Genomic DNA, 18,284 nt, shown 5'->3' on the forward strand with positions numbered 1-18,284 from the left:
TGGTATGGCATAGTTTTTGTATCAGGTGTTACGAAAGTATCACTTCTCCCTAAAGTCTCCCCACTTCTCCAACAAAGCAATAACTTGTGCTGAAAGGTATCATAACAATGAGTATTGAAAGTAGAGCTCTAGTACCAAAATATCAAAATATTGAACTTTGCAAGTGCCCCATTTAGGCTCATTAAATGCGCATTAAAGGTGCCTTTTTGGACCAAGCACCCTGCCCTTTTCAAATCCTGGCTGGAGCACTGAACATTGATGTCTTTAAACACTTTTGATAATGTAAGCCTTTTTTAAGCTTTCTTTTTTAATATTTTTTTTTTACAGGGATATTTTTCATTTCAATAATGGTTAGATAAAAGCAGTTCACTCCTACGCACAGGGTACAGAAGGTAGAAAATTCAGCTCTCTATATGCTTATCAAATAATGCTCACACTGAGCCAATTTCTGACCACTGTGTGCAAGATTGAGTTTTAGGTTGCATTTGTTGAGATTATTTCTGTACTAGGATTAAATTCATGTTTTTTTTAAAGGTATGACTTCAGATGGTGAAAGTAAACGGTGTTTGGTTTTAGTATACTTGCTTCATGTTTTAGATTTTGATGCACATAAAAGGCTTGCATGCATAATTATGCTTTTAGAGGTACATGGGGTAGGCTAGTGTTATAAAAACATATTCAAAAATAATTCATATTTGCTTTTTTACAGCAGCATTCTAAAAGTATATAACTATCTACCCTTTGAATATAGTGTCTGTATTTCTGCATTTATCATTAAACATACATGGATGCTATATTTATTCTTATTATGTGTTGTTATTTTACACGAAACTATGGGGCTGTCTTATCAACATTTGTATGACGAAATAAGTAAGAACTAGAATTTCAAATTTATATCAGAAATTATACTTAACGTCTTGTTGGCAAGATAAAAAAAAATAGTGTTTGAACTGATGAATACATCAGTACTATTACTTGCGAAATAGGTATTATAACTACACATAATATATTGAATCGAAAAAGCCATTGTTTGATTTAATCGTTAATCAGTTGGAGCCATGATGAATATATCCAGGTACTGTGAAATAGTTGATTTTCAACCTTATCCAGCTCTACTTCATTTCACATCTTGAGTATGCAGAATTGTTTATATCAAAAGAAATTATGTAATGGCAATTTTTTGTTTGATCAAATTATTTGACAGAAATTGACAACATCAAAAACATGTTTTGTATCATTCTGAAGTACTGAAATATTTTACTTTACGAACTATTTCTTCAGCCTTCCATCTCTCTACCCCCGACGCCCCAGATCTCCAGTAGCAACGCCCCACCCACCTTCAAAATCTCCAAGGACCAGCTGCGTTCCAGCTCATCTAACCCCAACCTGCATGTGGATGACAAGCCCCGCCCAACAAGTGCGCCGTTGACGATGGGATTGTCACCGGAACACCAGTCGAGGGTCAATGAGATTAAACTGCGTGAGGGTTTCATGCATAAGGCTGACCAAGGTACAGAAAATTAACAAATCACAAGAAAGCAGATTTCATACATGTTTTAGGGGATACGATTATTTTTTGTCCGTGCATTTGTGGATTTCCAAGACATACTGGTGTAGGATTATTTTGTGGAAGTATGCAAAGTAGTATATGATATCTTGCTCTGCGAATAAAGTTGGTTGTTGTTGTTTTTTCTTAGTTTGAACATTATAGTTTTCTTTCTTATTAGAAGCCAGGGGAGGCTCAAAAGAGCTTCTAAAAAGAAAATTTGAAGACAGGTACCCATTAGGGGCACATGCAGACAGGTACACAAGGCGCAACCCCCATTAAGGTCCTATATCGGCCCTAAAATCCCTCTTACAAATGGTTTCTGCCTTCAGCTGCCAGGTCAATAACATGTCTGGCTTTTATATCCACACTTTATAGTTCATTGCTATGACAACAGAAGTGATGTACTTATGTCAGTCATGAAAAGGCTGATTTATGATTTTGTTGAGATATGACTGCTGTATATTTGTAAGATACTGTTTATGGAAATACAAATTGGATCTCAGGGGCGGATCAATGATTTGACGTTGGTGTAACTTAGGGGCGTTACCTTTTGATTTGCGCCCCTCGCTCAGAAGCAAATTAATTTTGTTGAAAGTGTTGACAAGTGGTTTTGGGGTACTCCCCCCCCCCCCCCCCCCAAGAAAATTTTAAGAAATTCTAGTCTGAAATGGTGCATTTTGGGTGTATTTTTTTTTAACTTTTTATGTCCTATATGGAAATAAAAAAAATAAACTTGGATGGGGGAGGGGGGGGGGGGGGTGCATTCTTCCCGGGAGATGCTAGTGGTTCTTATAATGAATTTTATGTGAAACAACTACTGATATATCTATGAAAGCATTATCAAAAACACATGAGCCAATTTTACCTTCATTTCCCAGTGCATGAGACCCTGCGTACCCTGTTTCACTCAATGTCGACGGAGCGTGACCGGCTCAGGCAGACAGTGGACATGAATAAAGTAACCACGGTCACAGGCTCGTCTTCCATGAATGCAATGAAACAGACATTGGCTGATGTAAGTATAGTGATTGTTTTGTCATTTACTTAAGGGGTTAAGAATATATTTATACTATCTAGATCATTATGACCTTTTATTTATTTTGATGAAAAGTTGATGAAATTAAATATTTATGGTATTGGTGTTGTTGGCAGCAGCATCATTGTTGTCTGCGCGCAAAAAGGGTTGATGTTGTCTATTACCTGAAAACACATAATGAAAGGCCTGACTGACCAATAAAAACAGGGATTTCAGTTTCCGTAGTTATAAGCATATGCTATAATGGACTGATCCACTTTAAATTGTGGGTAAACACAACACATATAATGAACCTTTCCATTATACAGGTATGTCAGCAGAATAAACTACTAAAGGCCCGACTGGTCAAGATTCACAAGGAATCCAACTTAGCGGATCTTCACCTTTCCATCAGTCCTCCAGCGAGTCCAGTGGATCGCAGGGTAGGTGATTGGTTTAAATTGTCTTCATACGTTGAGTAAGGAAATTGATGTGTGAATGGCAAACAAAGTTTGTGTATTACAATTTCTACAATTGTTACTGACTTAGCCATTTTGGACCTAAATAATAAAACATTGACCAAATTTTGGACATATTTTGAAGCCAGTTTCTGTTACTGAAAAAATCAGTCCAGATTTTATTGTTTTCAGTTGCCTGCAATACATTGTAGATAACGTTTTTAGAAACCTAAAATACATTGAAGATAATATTTTCAGATACATAAAATACATTGAAGATAATATTTTCAGATACATAAAATACATTGTAGATAACGTTTTTAGAAGCCTAAAATACATTGAAGATAACATTTTCAGATACATAAAATACATTGTAGATAACATTTTTAGAAACCTAAAATACATTGAAGATAATATTTTCAGATACATAAAATACATTGAAGATAATATTTTCAGATACATAAAATACATTGTAGATAACGTTTTTAGAAGCCTAAAATACATTGAAGATAACATTTTCAGATACATAAAATACATTGTAGATAACATTTTTAGATGCCTAAAATACATTGTAGATAATGTTTTAAGATGCCTAAAATACATTGTAGATAAGGTTTTCAGATGCCTAAAATACATTGTAGATAATGTTTTAAGATGCCTAAAATACACAGTATATAACGTTTTCAGGTGCCTAAAATACATTGTAGATAATGTTTTAAGATGCCTAAAATACATTGTAGATAACATTTTTAGATGCCTAAAATACATTGTAGATAATGTTTTAAGATGCCTAAAATACATTGTAGATAACGTTTTCAGATGCCTAAAATAAATTGAAGATAATGTTTTAAGATGCCTAAAATACACAGTATATAACTTTTTCAGGTGCCTAAAATACATTGTAGATAACATTTTCAGGTGCCTATAATACATTGTAGATAACTTTTAGAAGCCTAAAATACATTGAAGATAACGTTTTCAGATACATCAAATACATTGTAGATAACATTTTCAAATGCCTAAAATACATTGTAGATAACATTTTCAGGTGCCTATAATACATTGTAGATAACTTTTAGAAGCCTAAAATTCATTGAAGATAACGTTTTCAGATACATCAAATACATTGTAGATAACATTTTCAAATGCCTAAAATGCATTGTAGATAACATTTTCAAATGCCTAAAATGAATTGTAGATAACATTTTCAGATGCCTAAAATGCATTGTAGAAAATGTTTTCAGATGCCTAAAATACATTGTAGATAACATTTTTAGATGCCTAAAATACACAGTATATAACATTTTAAGGTGCCTAAAATACATCGTAGATAACATTTTCAGGTGCCTAAAGTACATTGTAGATAACATTTTCAGATGTTTGAAATACATAGAAGTTAACATTTTCAGATGGCCGGCTTGTCCCAGTCTTTCTCAACAGAGAGCTGCAGCATGTCAGAATATTACGATGCTGTAGAAGAAAACAACCTGGAGTCTATGAGTGATTCATCATCAGAGGTTGGTTATTGCATAAAAAAACACTCACTATTACATAGAGGACAACAAGTTTTTGAAAAAAGTTATGACCCTTAAAGCTGTATTCTCACAAATTGAACATTTTGACAACTTTTTTTTTTTTTGTCTTCGAATGAGCCAATTTTTGCAAAAATGCATGGATACCTGTGATGAAATATCTTATCGCAGATTTTCATATTGAAGTTCAAAAATTGAGGTTTTATGCATTTATATTTGTCCGTTAGTAACGCTTTAGCAATAAAACATTAATTTTCGAAACGGAAATATGAAAATCGAAGATCTGATCTTCTGTCAACAGTGTTATATCACTGGTTTGCTGATATTTATGCAAAAATTCCAAGACAAAAAATTGTCAAAACAGACATCTGTGATAGTGCAGCTGTTAATGACCATGAATATGTTACTCTTTTTATGCCCCCCTGCGAAGAAGAGGGGTATATTGCTTTGCACATCGGTCGGTCGGTCCGTCCGTCCGTCTGTCGGTCCGTCCGTCCATAACTTGACATGAAGGTTGGGCCTGACCAGAAAATGCCCCCTATTGATTTTAGGGCTCATCGGTTCAAAGGTCAAGGTCACAGTGACCTTTAATGGTAAAATGATTTTAAAGCTTGTCCGAGTGATAACTCAACACTGCCTAGACCTATGGTCATCAAACTTGATATGGAAGTCTGACCAGTAGCTGACCCCTATTGTTTTTGGGGCTCATCTGGTCAAAGGTCAAGATCACAGTGACCTTGAATGGTAAAAGGTTGTCCAAGTGATAACTCAACAATGCCTGCACCCATGGCCCTCACTATTAACATGGAGGTTGGGCCTGACCAAAAGATGACCCAGGGTTCTCAAAAGTTTTGGTTGAACTGTCTCAAATAGTAAAGTAAACGACCAGCTTCTACTTATTCTACTGAAAATTTATTTAGTTTATCAAATTTGAACCGGCCCTATTGCCATTTAAACCGTCCATTTTGGCCGGCAGACAGTTCTTATTGAGAACACTGGATGACCCCTATTGTTTCGGGGGGTCATTGGGCCAAAGGTCAAGGTCACAGTGACCTTGAATGGTAAAAGGTTGTCCGAGTGATAACTGGACAATGCCTGCACCCATGGCCCTCAAACTTTGACCTGGAGGTTGGGCCTGACCAGTAGATGACCCCTATTGATTTTAGGGCTCATCGGGTCAAAGGTCAAGGTCACTGTGACATTGAACGATAAAAGGTTGTCCAAGTGATAACTCAAAAATGTCTGCACCCATGGCCCTCAAACTTGACTTGGAGGTTGGGCCTGACCAGTAGATGACCCCTGGGTCAAAGGTCAAGGTCACAGTGACCTTGAAAGCAAACTCGACAATTACTGGACCTATGGTCATCAAACTTGACATGAAGGTTGGGTCTGACCAGTAGATGACCCCTCTTGACTTTGGGGGTCATCGGACCAAGGTCAAGGTCACAGTAAACTTTAACGCAAAAAAGTTAACAAATCTTCTCTCAATGATATCTCAACAATGCCTGAACCTATTATCATCAAACTTGACATGGAAGTTGGGTCTGACCAGGAAATGACCCTTATTGATTTTAGGAGTCATTGGGTCAAAGGTCAAGTTCACAGTGACCTTGAATGCGAAAATGTTTCAAGTGATAATTCGACAATGCCTACACCCATGGCCCTCAACCTTGACTTGGAGTTGTGTCTGACCTGTAGGAGACCCCTTATGATTTTAGGGGTCATCGGGTCAAAGGTCAAGGTTTCAGTGACCTTGAACGAAAAAAGCTTGTCTGTGTGATTACTTGTCAATGCCTGCAGCCATAGCCCTTAAACTTGACATTTAGATTTTTGGTGACCAGCTGATGGCACACAAGTTTGATATACACAAAATCATAAAGACATTATTTCATGATAATATAACCTTATTTCTATTTTTTGTGTTTCAGAGATCTGACGAAGAGATATCGAGTGACATCAGTGATGACAATGAAACGGAAATGAGCATTACACATAGTGGTTTGTCATGCTATTTTCGTAAATATTTGCATGGAACTCTGGTATTCCTTCCCAACAAATATTGATTAGAATGAAACTGAGATAGTATAATAAATGTTTCAACTTGATATGTAACAGGAGCTATTCTGTCAACAAGGTATAATTATGTGTGAGGATGACATAACATCAAAGTTTTCGTTAAAGCTGCATGCTCACAGATTTACAGTTTTGACTTTTCATTTATTTTTATGTGTCAGAATCAGCTGATTTTGGTATCAATGCCTTCAATTCAATCATATCATATAAGATAACCCACAATAAAACAGATCTTAATTGTTAGGAAAACTGCCGAAAAGCTCATTTTTCTTTAAACATTAGTAACCCTTTTAACCATAAAACATAATTTTTGAACGTAAATATGGAAAAATTGTGATCTGATTTTTTTGTCAGCATTTTACTGTTTTCCAGACATTTAAGCATAAAGTGGCTCAGTTAAAGACATAAAATAAAAAAAGTTGTCAAAACGGTCAATCTGTGAAAGTGCAGCTTTAAGTTTAAACTTATTTATTATTCAGCGATTGTGAAGCAAGTTATTACATCAGTCATTTTACATTATATAATTCATTGTCATTGTTTCAGCAGCCATTCTATAAATGACATTATTGTTGACAGGATGTTACTGAGATTGAGGTTTTTTTTTGGGGGGGGTGGGGGGAAGAATTCCTGAGGAAGCCCACTTGTCCTGCAAAAACTAACCTTTCAAAGGCCCAAGCTACGAATCGAACCTTGGACACCAGGGTGAGAAGCGAGTTTGCTAACCACCTGTCCAGTAATACAAAAATACTCAAGTCAAATTTCAATCTCAGGCTGAAATCATTTTACCACATTTTAAAAAAATTATTAAAAATTATTTATGTTTTTATACCTTTTAAAGGAGATTTCTCTCATAGAATATGTTGATTAAAAACTTCTGTCAAGATTCCTAAGAAATAATATCCCACAGCATAAAATGTAATATAGAACATCTCAGTGTTTTTTTAACAATTACTCGAGTATATTTTGGGATCTAGAATTAGATTTCTTTGAAATGTTGACACAATGTTTTGATCAAGACATTCTATGAGGAAATATGTTTAAAAAAGAGTAAAAATAATATCAAAATATGCTTTTATGTAGTAAAATGAGTTGAGATTGAGATTTGACTTGAGTATTTTCGTGATATTTGGACCTGTTGTTTACCTTACCAGACAACCTGAAAAATTCTGGGAAAAGTTTTATTGCTGTGATGACAAGCTGTCCTAATTAAGTTTAAAATATAATCCTTTTTAGCTTGAATGTGAAGACAGATAAAAGCTGACATGAATAACTCTTGAGTCTGTCTCCTTGGGAGGAACCAGATCTTTTTGAGAGGCCGTGAGAAAGTATCCATGGTTGGAATCGAGAGGTTGACACCACTAAACCTCAGTCACCCTTAAAACATTCAATCCCACTCGCCTCTGATTTGAATATACTAATGAATAAGATGTGAAGGCCTGGATAAACAAAAGCGATTGATGCAGCGCTTCTAAAAATTTGGAATCTCCATCGGTTTGGGCGCATGTCAAACCAGCATTTCTTTCATATTTGTAGTGAATTAAAACATTTTTGACCTTAATTTGAAGGATGACAGTTGATTATTACACTTACAATCGTATGGTATTTTCTAACCAGCTTATTCTCAAACATGGTAGATACGGTAGTTGGTTAGCAGACATAATCCTATATAAGCTTCATATTAACTGAATCTCACCTATATGTGTGTAGAGAAGTTTAATACATTCGGCTTCATTTTCCTGCTTTAAAAATATATTGCAATGAAAGGTTCATGGCTGAATTTTTTTTTTAATATGAATATTGAGGGTGAGAGTGGTTGAATGGTTTAGGTGCCCGCCTCTCACCTAAGACGTTGTTGGTTCTATGTTTACGAACAGAACTATCTCATGGCCTCTCAATGACACCAGCACCACATTTTTGCCAGGAAACTGACTCTAGTGAGATTCTGTCTGTACAGTTGAGCTTATATCGATTTGTATAATTATAATCAATTCCTCTTCCTTAGCATCGGAGGACAACATTCTTACCAAGTTCCAGACAGGTCGTCGGTCCAAACTCCCCGTGCCTAAACCTGACAAGGGCGACGTATCATTGTGGAACCTGCTGTTTCGTAATATTGGGAAAGATCTAACGAAAATATCCATGCCTGTTACATTGAATGAGCCTCTGAGTATGCTCCAGGTAAAGCTCCTTCTAGTTTTTCTGCTTTTTGTGTCGTCTGGGAATAAAAGGCAAAGACAAACGGATTACTTTGTCCATGTCACTGGTGTCATGATTTTATTTCTGATCAATATCTTTTGAATGACTTGTTGTTGAGTCTTCAGACTTGTTAAGAACATTGACTATGATTGAGCTTAGTAGGTGCTGCCTTGATTTATGCGTTAAAGGTCAAAGTCGTGGTGATCTTTATTAGGAAAATGATGAGCCACTTGAAAAAACATGTCTGATTTGCAAAATTGTAGTTGAAAAAGAAAAAGTACCTAAAACTTTGGACACTAATAATTCAGACTCACATATTTATTTTCAAAAATAATTTATTTTGCGTATCTTATTTTCGTTTGCCCAAAGGTTCATTCATCCTTGTAGTGAATTTAAACAATTTGGAGGTTTATTATTGATTATTATTATGCCCCCCTTCGAAGAAGAGGGGTATATTGCTTTGCACAGGCATGTCTGTATGTCGGTCGGTCGGTCCGTCGGTAGACCAAAGCTTGTCCGAGTGATAACTCAACAATTCCTGGACGTATGGTCATCAAACTTCACATGAAGGTTGGGCCTGACCAGTAGATGACCCCTATTGATTTTGGGGGTCATCGGGTCAAAGGTCAAGGTCACAGTGACCTTTAATGGTAAAATAATTTTAAAGCTTGTCCGAGTGATAACTCAACAATGCCTGCACCCATGGCCCTCAAACTTGACATGAAGGTTGGGCCTGACCAGTAGATGACCCCTATTGTTTTTGGGGGTCATCAGGCCAAAGGTCAAGGTCACAGTGACCTTGAATGGTAAAAGGTTGTCCGAGTGATGACGTGACAATGCCTGCCTCCATGACCCTCAAACTTGACTTGGAGGTGGGGCCTGACCAGTAGCTGACCCCTATTGTTTTTGGGGCTCAATGGGTCAAAGGTCAAGGTCACAGTGACCTTGAATGGTAAAAGGTTGTTCGAGTGACAAATCAACAATGCCTGCACCCATGGCCCTCAAACTTGACTTGGAGGTTGGGCCTGACCAGTAGATAACCCCTATTGTTTTTGGGGGTCATTGGGCCAAAGGTCAAGGTCACAGTGACCTTGAATGGTAAAAGGTTGTCCGATTGATAACTCAACAATGCCTGCACCCATGGCCCTCAAACTTGACTTGGAGAATTGGCCTGACCAGGAGATGAGACCCCTATGGTTTTTGGGGGTCAAGGTCACAGTGACCTGGAATGGTACAAGGTTGTCCGAGTGATAACTCGACAATGCCTGCACCCATGGCCCTCAAACTTGACTTGGAGGTTGGGCCTGGCCAGAAGATGGTCCCTATTGATTTAAGGGGTCATTGGGCCAAAGGTCAAGGTCACAGTGACCTGGAATGGTAAAAGGTTATCCGAGTGATAAACAATGGCTGCACCATGGCCCTCAAACTTGATTTGGAGGTTGAGCCTGGCCAGAAGATTGTCCCTATTAATTTAAGTGGTCATTGGGCCAAAGGTCAAGGTCACAGTGACCTTGAATGATAAAAGGTTGTCCAAGTGATAACTCAATAATGCCTGCACCCATGGCCCTCAAACTTGACATGGAGGTTGGGCCTGACCAGTAGATGACCCCTATTGATTTTAGGGGTCAAAGGTCAAGGTCACAGTGACCTTGAAAGCAAACTCGACAATTCTTGGACCTATGGTCATCAAGCTTGACATGAAGGTTGGGCCTGCCCAGTAGATGACCCCTATCGACTTTGGGGGTCATCAGGCCAAGGTCAATGTCACAGTAACCTTTAACGCAAAAAAGTTAACAAATCTTCCCCCACTGATATCTCAACAATGCCTGAACCTATGATCATTAAACTTGACATGGATGTTAAGCCTGACCAGTAGATCACCCTTATTGATTTTAGGATTCATAGAGCCAAAGGTCAAGGTCACAGTGATCTTGAATGGTAAAAGGTTGTCCGAGTGATAACTCAACAATGCCTGAACCCATGGCCTTTAAACTTGACTTGGAGTTGCATCTGACTTGTAGATGACCCCTTATGATTTAAGGGGTCATCGGGTCAAAGGTCAAGGTCACAGTGACCTTGAACGAAAAAAACTTGTCTTTTGATAACTTGACAATGCCTGCACCCATGGCCCTCAAACTTGACATTTAGGTTTCTGGTCACAGACCAGCTGATGACTCTGGATTTTGAGTTCATAGAGTCAAAGGTCATGACGGTCATAACACACTTTATCCTCACACTTTAATGGTCATAATCTTAAAACAGCAACAAATCAGCTGTCATTTCGGTCCATGCATATTTCATTCAATTGTCCATATAATCCTGACAACATGGCGCTCAGGGGGGGCATAATGTTTGACAAACATCTCTTGTTTTTTCTAACGTATGGTATTTTCTAACCAGCCTAGAAGCGAACATGGTAAATACAGTAGATGGCCAACTTAGAGTAAATGGGATCATTTATACGACTGACCATTTTAAATTGTAACTTTAATATACGTGTGTGAAGGAAAGCCTATAACTTTAAAAATAGTTGGGACTCCAAGGAGAAAATAAAAACTCAATAGGATTCCATTATTACCTTGCCCGATTTTTGAAGAAAAAGTGTCGAGGTCATAACTCGAAAAAATTTTTTAAGATATTCAAAGGAAACATGGAAAACATGTTTTAGTGCAAGCAAGAAGCATAACTCAGTGGCTTTAATTATTGCTGAGTTATGCCCCTTCTTTCAATTAGAAAACAACAGGTGAGCATTGGAGTTCATCCTGCAGCGGTCTTGTCTTTATCATGCATATGTGTATCATGGCCTATTTCTTTTAAGATAGTTGGAGAATAGACCATGGAATTTCATGTTATATTGAGTTTCATATCCAATCTATTGCAGAGACTGTGTGAGGAGTTGGAGTACAGTGAACTTCTGGAGAAAGCAAATGAATATGCCGACCCTTACGAGCGAATGGTGAGATAAATATTTGTATTAGATTTTAAACGTAAACTGTTATCTTTCATTTAGAAAAAAACATTTACTTAACACAATATGATCATGCCATTTTGTAAATTCGTCCCCATTCTGTCAAAAAATAATCAATGCCCAACCTGAATAAGTAGTTTGCAGAGACTTCATTAGTTTTTCAGATGATATATTTTGGCCGTTGGATTCAGCAACTATAAAAGTTATTGAATTGGCAGTGAATTATTTTTTGTCATCGAATTAGCCAATATTTGCATAAATCACTGAAAACCATTGATATAAGACTGCTGGCAAATGATCAGATTGCAGTTTTCATATTTACATTCAAAAATTAATGTTTTATGGCTAAAAAAGTCAATTGAGTTAAGAATGAGGGTTGTTTTGAATAAAAAAGGTAAATATGAAAACCTGCGATCCGCTCTTACGTCAGCAATCTTGTATCACTCTTTTCTGTCAGATTGCCACTTTAGCTTAACATGCTTGAATAAATTCAAATTTCCTCATTTCGACAACATTTATATCTTATTTCAGATGTACATCGCAGCCTTTGCAGTGAGTAGCTATGCAAGTTCATGTTATCGAGTCGGCCATAAACCGTTCAACCCACTTCTCGGGGAAACATACGAAAATATACGGGAAGACAAGGGCTGGAAATTTGTGTCTGAGCAGGTAGGCTAAATAATATCTTAGCACAGATCTGTGTGAGCTTGCTTTAATGGCCCAATTTCCCGAATGATCTTAAGTCATATAATTTTATAACAGAATCAAGCTAAGCACACTATTTTGTTGAGTACGAAATCTGCCATTTTTTAAAAAAAAGTTTTAGACTTGTTCCCAGTTTTAGTACAATGATGCTTTTTATTATGAAACTCTATGATCACAAAGTTTTAAACCTTTTATTTTATAAGGCAGACTGTGTGTGATGTTTTTGGTTTCTTACAATGACTGCATCGTATATTTGAAAAGTATTTGCATTAGGTGCTCTGAATTGTTTCCCTCCGTCTGCAGATAGAGTTGGGATCTCTAATCATAGAAGTACTTGGGGTTTACCTTTTCGTTTTTTATTATTATTTGTTTTATTGATAAGTTTCCTCAAGTTAATGCATACTTTGATAAGATTTACCTTTTGCGTTTTATCTTAATTAAGGATTGTTGGGATGAGAGTGAGCTTTGTGCACATAAACTGGTTTAAACCCCCAGTAAATTTACATTTTACTGACCGTTCCAAGGCGGTACCTAACAATTCTTGATAAACATACCAATTATTTTTATATATATATAGTATTTATGCACTGTGCTGTTTGTAGAGTTTTGTGCTGTTCTATGTTTCTTGTTTGTGATTTTGTGTTCTATGTCTTTGGCGTTTGCCCATTGCCACTAAACCAGGTTTATGTTTAAACTTTTTGCTACTGAGCATGTTTCTGTAGCTTTTTGCATAAATATTAAATTTGGATAATCACGATGTTCTATTTTGTGTTTTGTAAAATGAAGTTTAAATTAGTAGTTTTGTTAATTGAAAGAAGATATTAGAACAGGTTATGCTTAAGATTGTTTTGGAATTTGGGCTTGATAAAGATCAGGATTAATGAAGAAATCGGGATTAAGAGCTTTTGATTTCAGATTGCTGTATAGTTGTAATAGCTGGGCCTTTACATTAGAAATAATCAGAAGTACCTTGAAATGGATATTACTGGCTTTTTAAACAATTTCAACACGTTTTTTTAGCCCTTAAACGTACATGGGGCCTAGCTCCCTCATACTCAAACCCAATTTTCAACGTTGGAATTTTGGTTTGTTGATATCCCTGAACAGTGTTATTTCAGTAAAATAAGTTTATGTAAAAACATGTCAGAAATGAATCACTTTGAAAAAATTTCTATGAATTCCAAAATGGATCACTATAGTTCACACATATAACATAAATAATAATTGCAATTATTAGCACCCCATTCAACCTGCCCAGTGGGGGATAAACATTGATAGGTGCATATTATTATTAAGTTTTTTTTTATACACCCTTTTTAAAAAATGGGAGGTATTATGGTTTTACTTGCGGTGTACAGGTTATCAGGCAGGCGCATCCGGTATGTTGTTATCCAACTTAATACATTTCTATTTTGAAAACATTTGATTCTACCTTTCTGTTTTCTTACAGGTGAGCCACCATCCGCCAATATCTGCTTGTTACTGCGAGTCCAAAATCTTCCAGCTATGGCAAGGTAGGCCGTATTAGAATGTACTTGTGCATAAATTTTTGGTTTATCGAACATTTGTCTTAGCTTTGTTTTCAAGACAGTTTTAGTGACTCAAATGTCATTCCATGGGTTAGTGACACAAAGTATTAGGGTTAGAATTTAACGGGCTTGTTTATGTGATGTTCAGAACTTGAAGTGACAACATTCCAAACAACCTAGGTACAAATCAAACCAATGTTTCAAGTTGAAAATGACAAATATTTATATTATTCAAGGCCATCAGCCCAAGGTAAATATATATGCTTTTAGCTTATATACACTCAAGCATAAAAATATTTATATAATCCTGAATTTTCACATAGTTTATGCATCAGTTCTAGGTCATAATACATTATGTTCCAGATGTTCAAATCAAGTCCAAGTTCTGGGGCAAGTCGATGGAAATACAACCGATAGGGATTGTGAATGTCGTCTTGCCCAAGTAAGTTAAAAATTGTCACCTTGCCAAAAATCAATTAATTTAAAGTTCTCATCTTTCCAACCAACATATCATTAAGGTGCTCTTGGTGAGCTGTTGTTATAGGACTGTTACAATGTGTCTTGATGACTTCTAGATCAAAACCAAATATAGGTCATCATTTTTATCTACCTTGCAGACACAGGTATGGATGCAGTTGGGCTGGTTAAAGTGTGTGGAGTCCGAAGCTTACCTAAACCAGCCCAACTGTGTTCATATCCCTGATAATGACATCAATCACGCAATTCATTACTTATATTTACGCCAATAGTTCATTATTTCATTATTGGATTATATTATTTCATTAAAGGATTGTTAAAAAAATACTTCATTTCATACCTTACAGTAATTTTTCTCACCCATTCTGTGAATAGAACGAACCGACTGTAACTGGAAACTGTTTATCAAATTACATCACATAACATGAGAAAAAATCAATTACTTTAAATCACTTTTAAACCTAAAATTGAAACACTTATAATTGACAACAATACATTTCACATATCATAAATTAACACTTTCTAACATGTTGACTGATTTTTTTCGGGGACCTGCTGACACAATTCAAACAATAACAAGATAAACAATGTTCATTTTACATCCATATTTATATGCGATGATTTGCGATCCGAATATATACGAAGATTCAAGATGTTACATTGGAAAATTGCCAAAAGGCAGTTCATTTACAGAATGGAAGTTGAGGTGTAAATATTATCACATAAATATCTCTTGCAGACATAAAGACCACTATAGATGGAACAAAGTGACCACGTGCGTCCACAACATACTTGGTGGTCAGCGCTGGGTAGACCAGTTTGGAGAAATGACAATCACCAATGGAAACATTGTATGCAAACTCACCTTCACCAAGGTCAGTAGAAACAATGAAAAGGATATGGCTGTTATTAAAGGGGCTAGACACCATATGATTCCAAACTCGGCAAATACGTTATTTCCACAAACAAGCCTAGAATTGCCAATACGAGCTAGATTGAGGCTGATAATACATCATTTTGCAAGATTTATGAAATCTTTTGGTGCTGTCTCAGCTGAACTTACCCATTTAGAACAGGGCATAATGGTTTCCCAGACTATAGTGTGTATATTTAGCATGTGAAATCACGTGATAAGTACAGATACATAAATACCGAGGTTATTTTTTAATTAACTGGGATTTATGTGGTAGACAGACCCAGTTATTTTCGAATGGGAAAAATACTAAAAAATTACGAAAAATGCATGTATCGTAAGCGATGTGATACATCGTTAAGTAAGATGCTTTGTACACAATGATATCAATTTTATGTAAGTTTTTGACAGTTTTTTCTTTTTTTCTTGCAATTGTATCATCTGGTATCTAGTCCTTTTAATGTGTTTGTAATTTGCGGTGCAAACCTGTGTCCATTATGCCTGACTAATGAGTATATAGTTTTTACGCCTCTGCATTATAAATTCCATTTCATTCATAATAAATTTGTACTTCTAATATGAGATCATATTCCCCCTGTAATAAGCATGACACTGGTTGTTAGTCAAACATTTGATTGATCAATAAAGAGATGAAATGTTCTAGATGAATAACAGCACATGGTTGTATCATCGGAAGTATTTTTTTGACAACCTCTTCCACTACCATAGAAAGTATATCATATATTTATTTTTCAAGGGCCGTATTCAATAAGCAACTTGAATTGAACTTAAATTTAAGATTAGAAACTGAATGTTTTGATTGGCCTGTATATTTAGCTGACTAATAGGTTGAATGGAATCACTGAGACATATCTACGGATAAGGATAAGATCAATATTGAATAATGGCCAATGCAAAAAACATCTATCTATATTTCAGGCAAGCCACCATAATTTTTTTTTTTATATATCAGGCAAGCCAAAAAAAATGCTTTATTATCAATTTATTTTTCTTTCAACCCACCATTATAAAAACTTTATTATATATTTATTTTTCAGGCAAGCCACTACTACCAATCAGATAAGAGACACGAGGTGTATGGTGTTATAGAAAATGGCGAGGGTAAAGTTGTCCATAACTTGTTTGGCAAATGGAACGAGGCTCTTTACTGTGGACATGCTCCGTCAGCAAGGTGTATATGGCGACCAGGTATGATATATCTAATGATGTCAGTGTCAGTGATGTCATTTGCAACATTGCAGCCATTGTCAACATTCAAAAACATGTTGGACAAGGTTAAAATAGTTCTCTTAAGACTTGGTACACTGGTACGAACCATGGCACTTGCGTAGTAAGGCCCTCAATTATGGCTTAAATCCATTGTAGAGACCCTTGACAAACAGACAGCTGAGCATTCACATCTGCTAGCATTTCTCAATGCAGTAAATAATGTTTCTTGAACTTATGTCACTTTGTTTTTTAACTGTGTCGAATGTTCTTTTTTCACAAAGTCCTTTTTTGCAATATTTTGTTTTGGCCAATTCCACAGGGCGTTCCATTTGTGAACTGATCGAAATCCCCATAAAATTGAAGCAAGGACTCCCATGTTGGATAGGGTTAAAAAACACTGTTTTTAAACTTGGTACACTGCTACGCACATGTGTAGCAAGGCCAAGAATTCTGGCTTATATTCATTGTAGAGTTATGCTCCATGACTAACGGAGAGAATCAGTTGAGCATTCACATCTGCTTGCATGTCTCTTGTTGTTTAATGTCTTATGCTAATTATTCTTTGCAGTAAATAATGTGCCTTGTATCTCTGTCTCTGATGTTTTATAATAGTGTAGATTGTCCTAATTTAATGAAATTATTTCTCCGCAATTTTTAGTTTCGGCAAATTTCACCATTGGGGCAGCCAATTTCACAGTCTGTTGGGATAGCCAATTTCATCATCGGTGCAACGAATTTTATAGTCGGGGCAAAATTAAGCAATCTAAATGACTGTCATACATGTTTCAGGTATGATGCCAGAAGACTATGAGATGTACTATGGGTTCTCCCGGTTCGCCATGGAGCTCAATGAGATCCTTCCTGATGAAAAACCCCATCTGCCGTCCACAGACTCAAGGTTTAGGCCCGATCAAAGGTTTGTACATGTATATGTAATTTGATAACATGTGTGAATGCATTTTATGGGTTTTCCTGGTTTACTATACAAATGTGATGGTTGCATAAATGTGTATTGCAGTATCTACAGGGAAGTGATTTCTCCGCGTATACGCGGAATTCCGCGGATCTAATGGCCCAGGGACCCCTTCCATCCAAAATAATAAATAGAAAAATAAAAAAAATATATACATTTTTTTTTAGCTGATAAAAGTAATTTGGTTGCTTTTGGTTGCTAGAGTTGATATTCAAGTTTACTTCAAATTTAACGTCAGGAGAGCACTCAAAGGAGCTTCTATAAAGTTTCTACATCAGTGCTTTTGACCCCAAAAGCACCCCAAGCACCCATGGCCGAAATGGTTTCAGCTCTCCAGCTGCAAGATCAATCACATCCTTGATTTATAATTAGCCATGGTACATTTGCATTTTTCCCAGGCTATTGGAAGAGAAAAGAATCATAGAAAATCTTGCATAAACACTTAAGCATGACAGCTGGAAAAAACTGTTTCGTGGACAGTCCTGTATTTGGTAGGCAAAATAAACCAAAATGTCTCTTTATTAATTTTCCAGGCTATTAGAAGAGGGCAGAATCCCAGAGGCTGAGAAAGAGAAATCCCGTGTAGAAACTCTTCAGCGGGACAGCCGGAAGAAACGAGAAGCGAAGAAACAGGAGTATAAGCCTGCCTGGTTCAGGTAATGTAGT

At 36.4% G+C, this 18,284-nt stretch overlaps 1 protein-coding gene across 3 annotated transcripts in view; it reads left to right on the forward strand.

Moving 5' to 3' along the window:
* LOC128240688 (oxysterol-binding protein-related protein 6-like) overlaps positions 1-18,284 on the forward strand; it is an 81,512-nt gene that overhangs the window by 56,690 nt on the left and 6,538 nt on the right. For all 3 annotated transcript variants that reach the window (XM_052957409.1, XM_052957411.1, XM_052957410.1), the window contains 14 exons: positions 1,282-1,510; positions 2,428-2,564; positions 2,894-3,007; positions 4,432-4,539; positions 6,483-6,552; positions 8,630-8,805; positions 11,705-11,779; positions 12,323-12,460; positions 13,947-14,010; positions 14,389-14,467; positions 15,242-15,377; positions 16,474-16,624; positions 17,435-17,561; positions 18,152-18,274. In XM_052957409.1, the coding sequence (XP_052813369.1) occupies positions 1,282-1,510; positions 2,428-2,564; positions 2,894-3,007; positions 4,432-4,539; positions 6,483-6,552; positions 8,630-8,805; positions 11,705-11,779; positions 12,323-12,460; positions 13,947-14,010; positions 14,389-14,467; positions 15,242-15,377; positions 16,474-16,624; positions 17,435-17,561; positions 18,152-18,274 (1,727 nt within the window). The remainder of the gene's footprint in view (positions 1-1,281; positions 1,511-2,427; positions 2,565-2,893; positions 3,008-4,431; positions 4,540-6,482; positions 6,553-8,629; positions 8,806-11,704; positions 11,780-12,322; positions 12,461-13,946; positions 14,011-14,388; positions 14,468-15,241; positions 15,378-16,473; positions 16,625-17,434; positions 17,562-18,151; positions 18,275-18,284) is intronic.

Source organism: Mya arenaria, chromosome 7, assembly GCF_026914265.1.
Source record: "Mya arenaria isolate MELC-2E11 chromosome 7, ASM2691426v1".
Taxonomy (NCBI): domain Eukaryota; kingdom Metazoa; phylum Mollusca; class Bivalvia; order Myida; family Myidae; genus Mya; species Mya arenaria.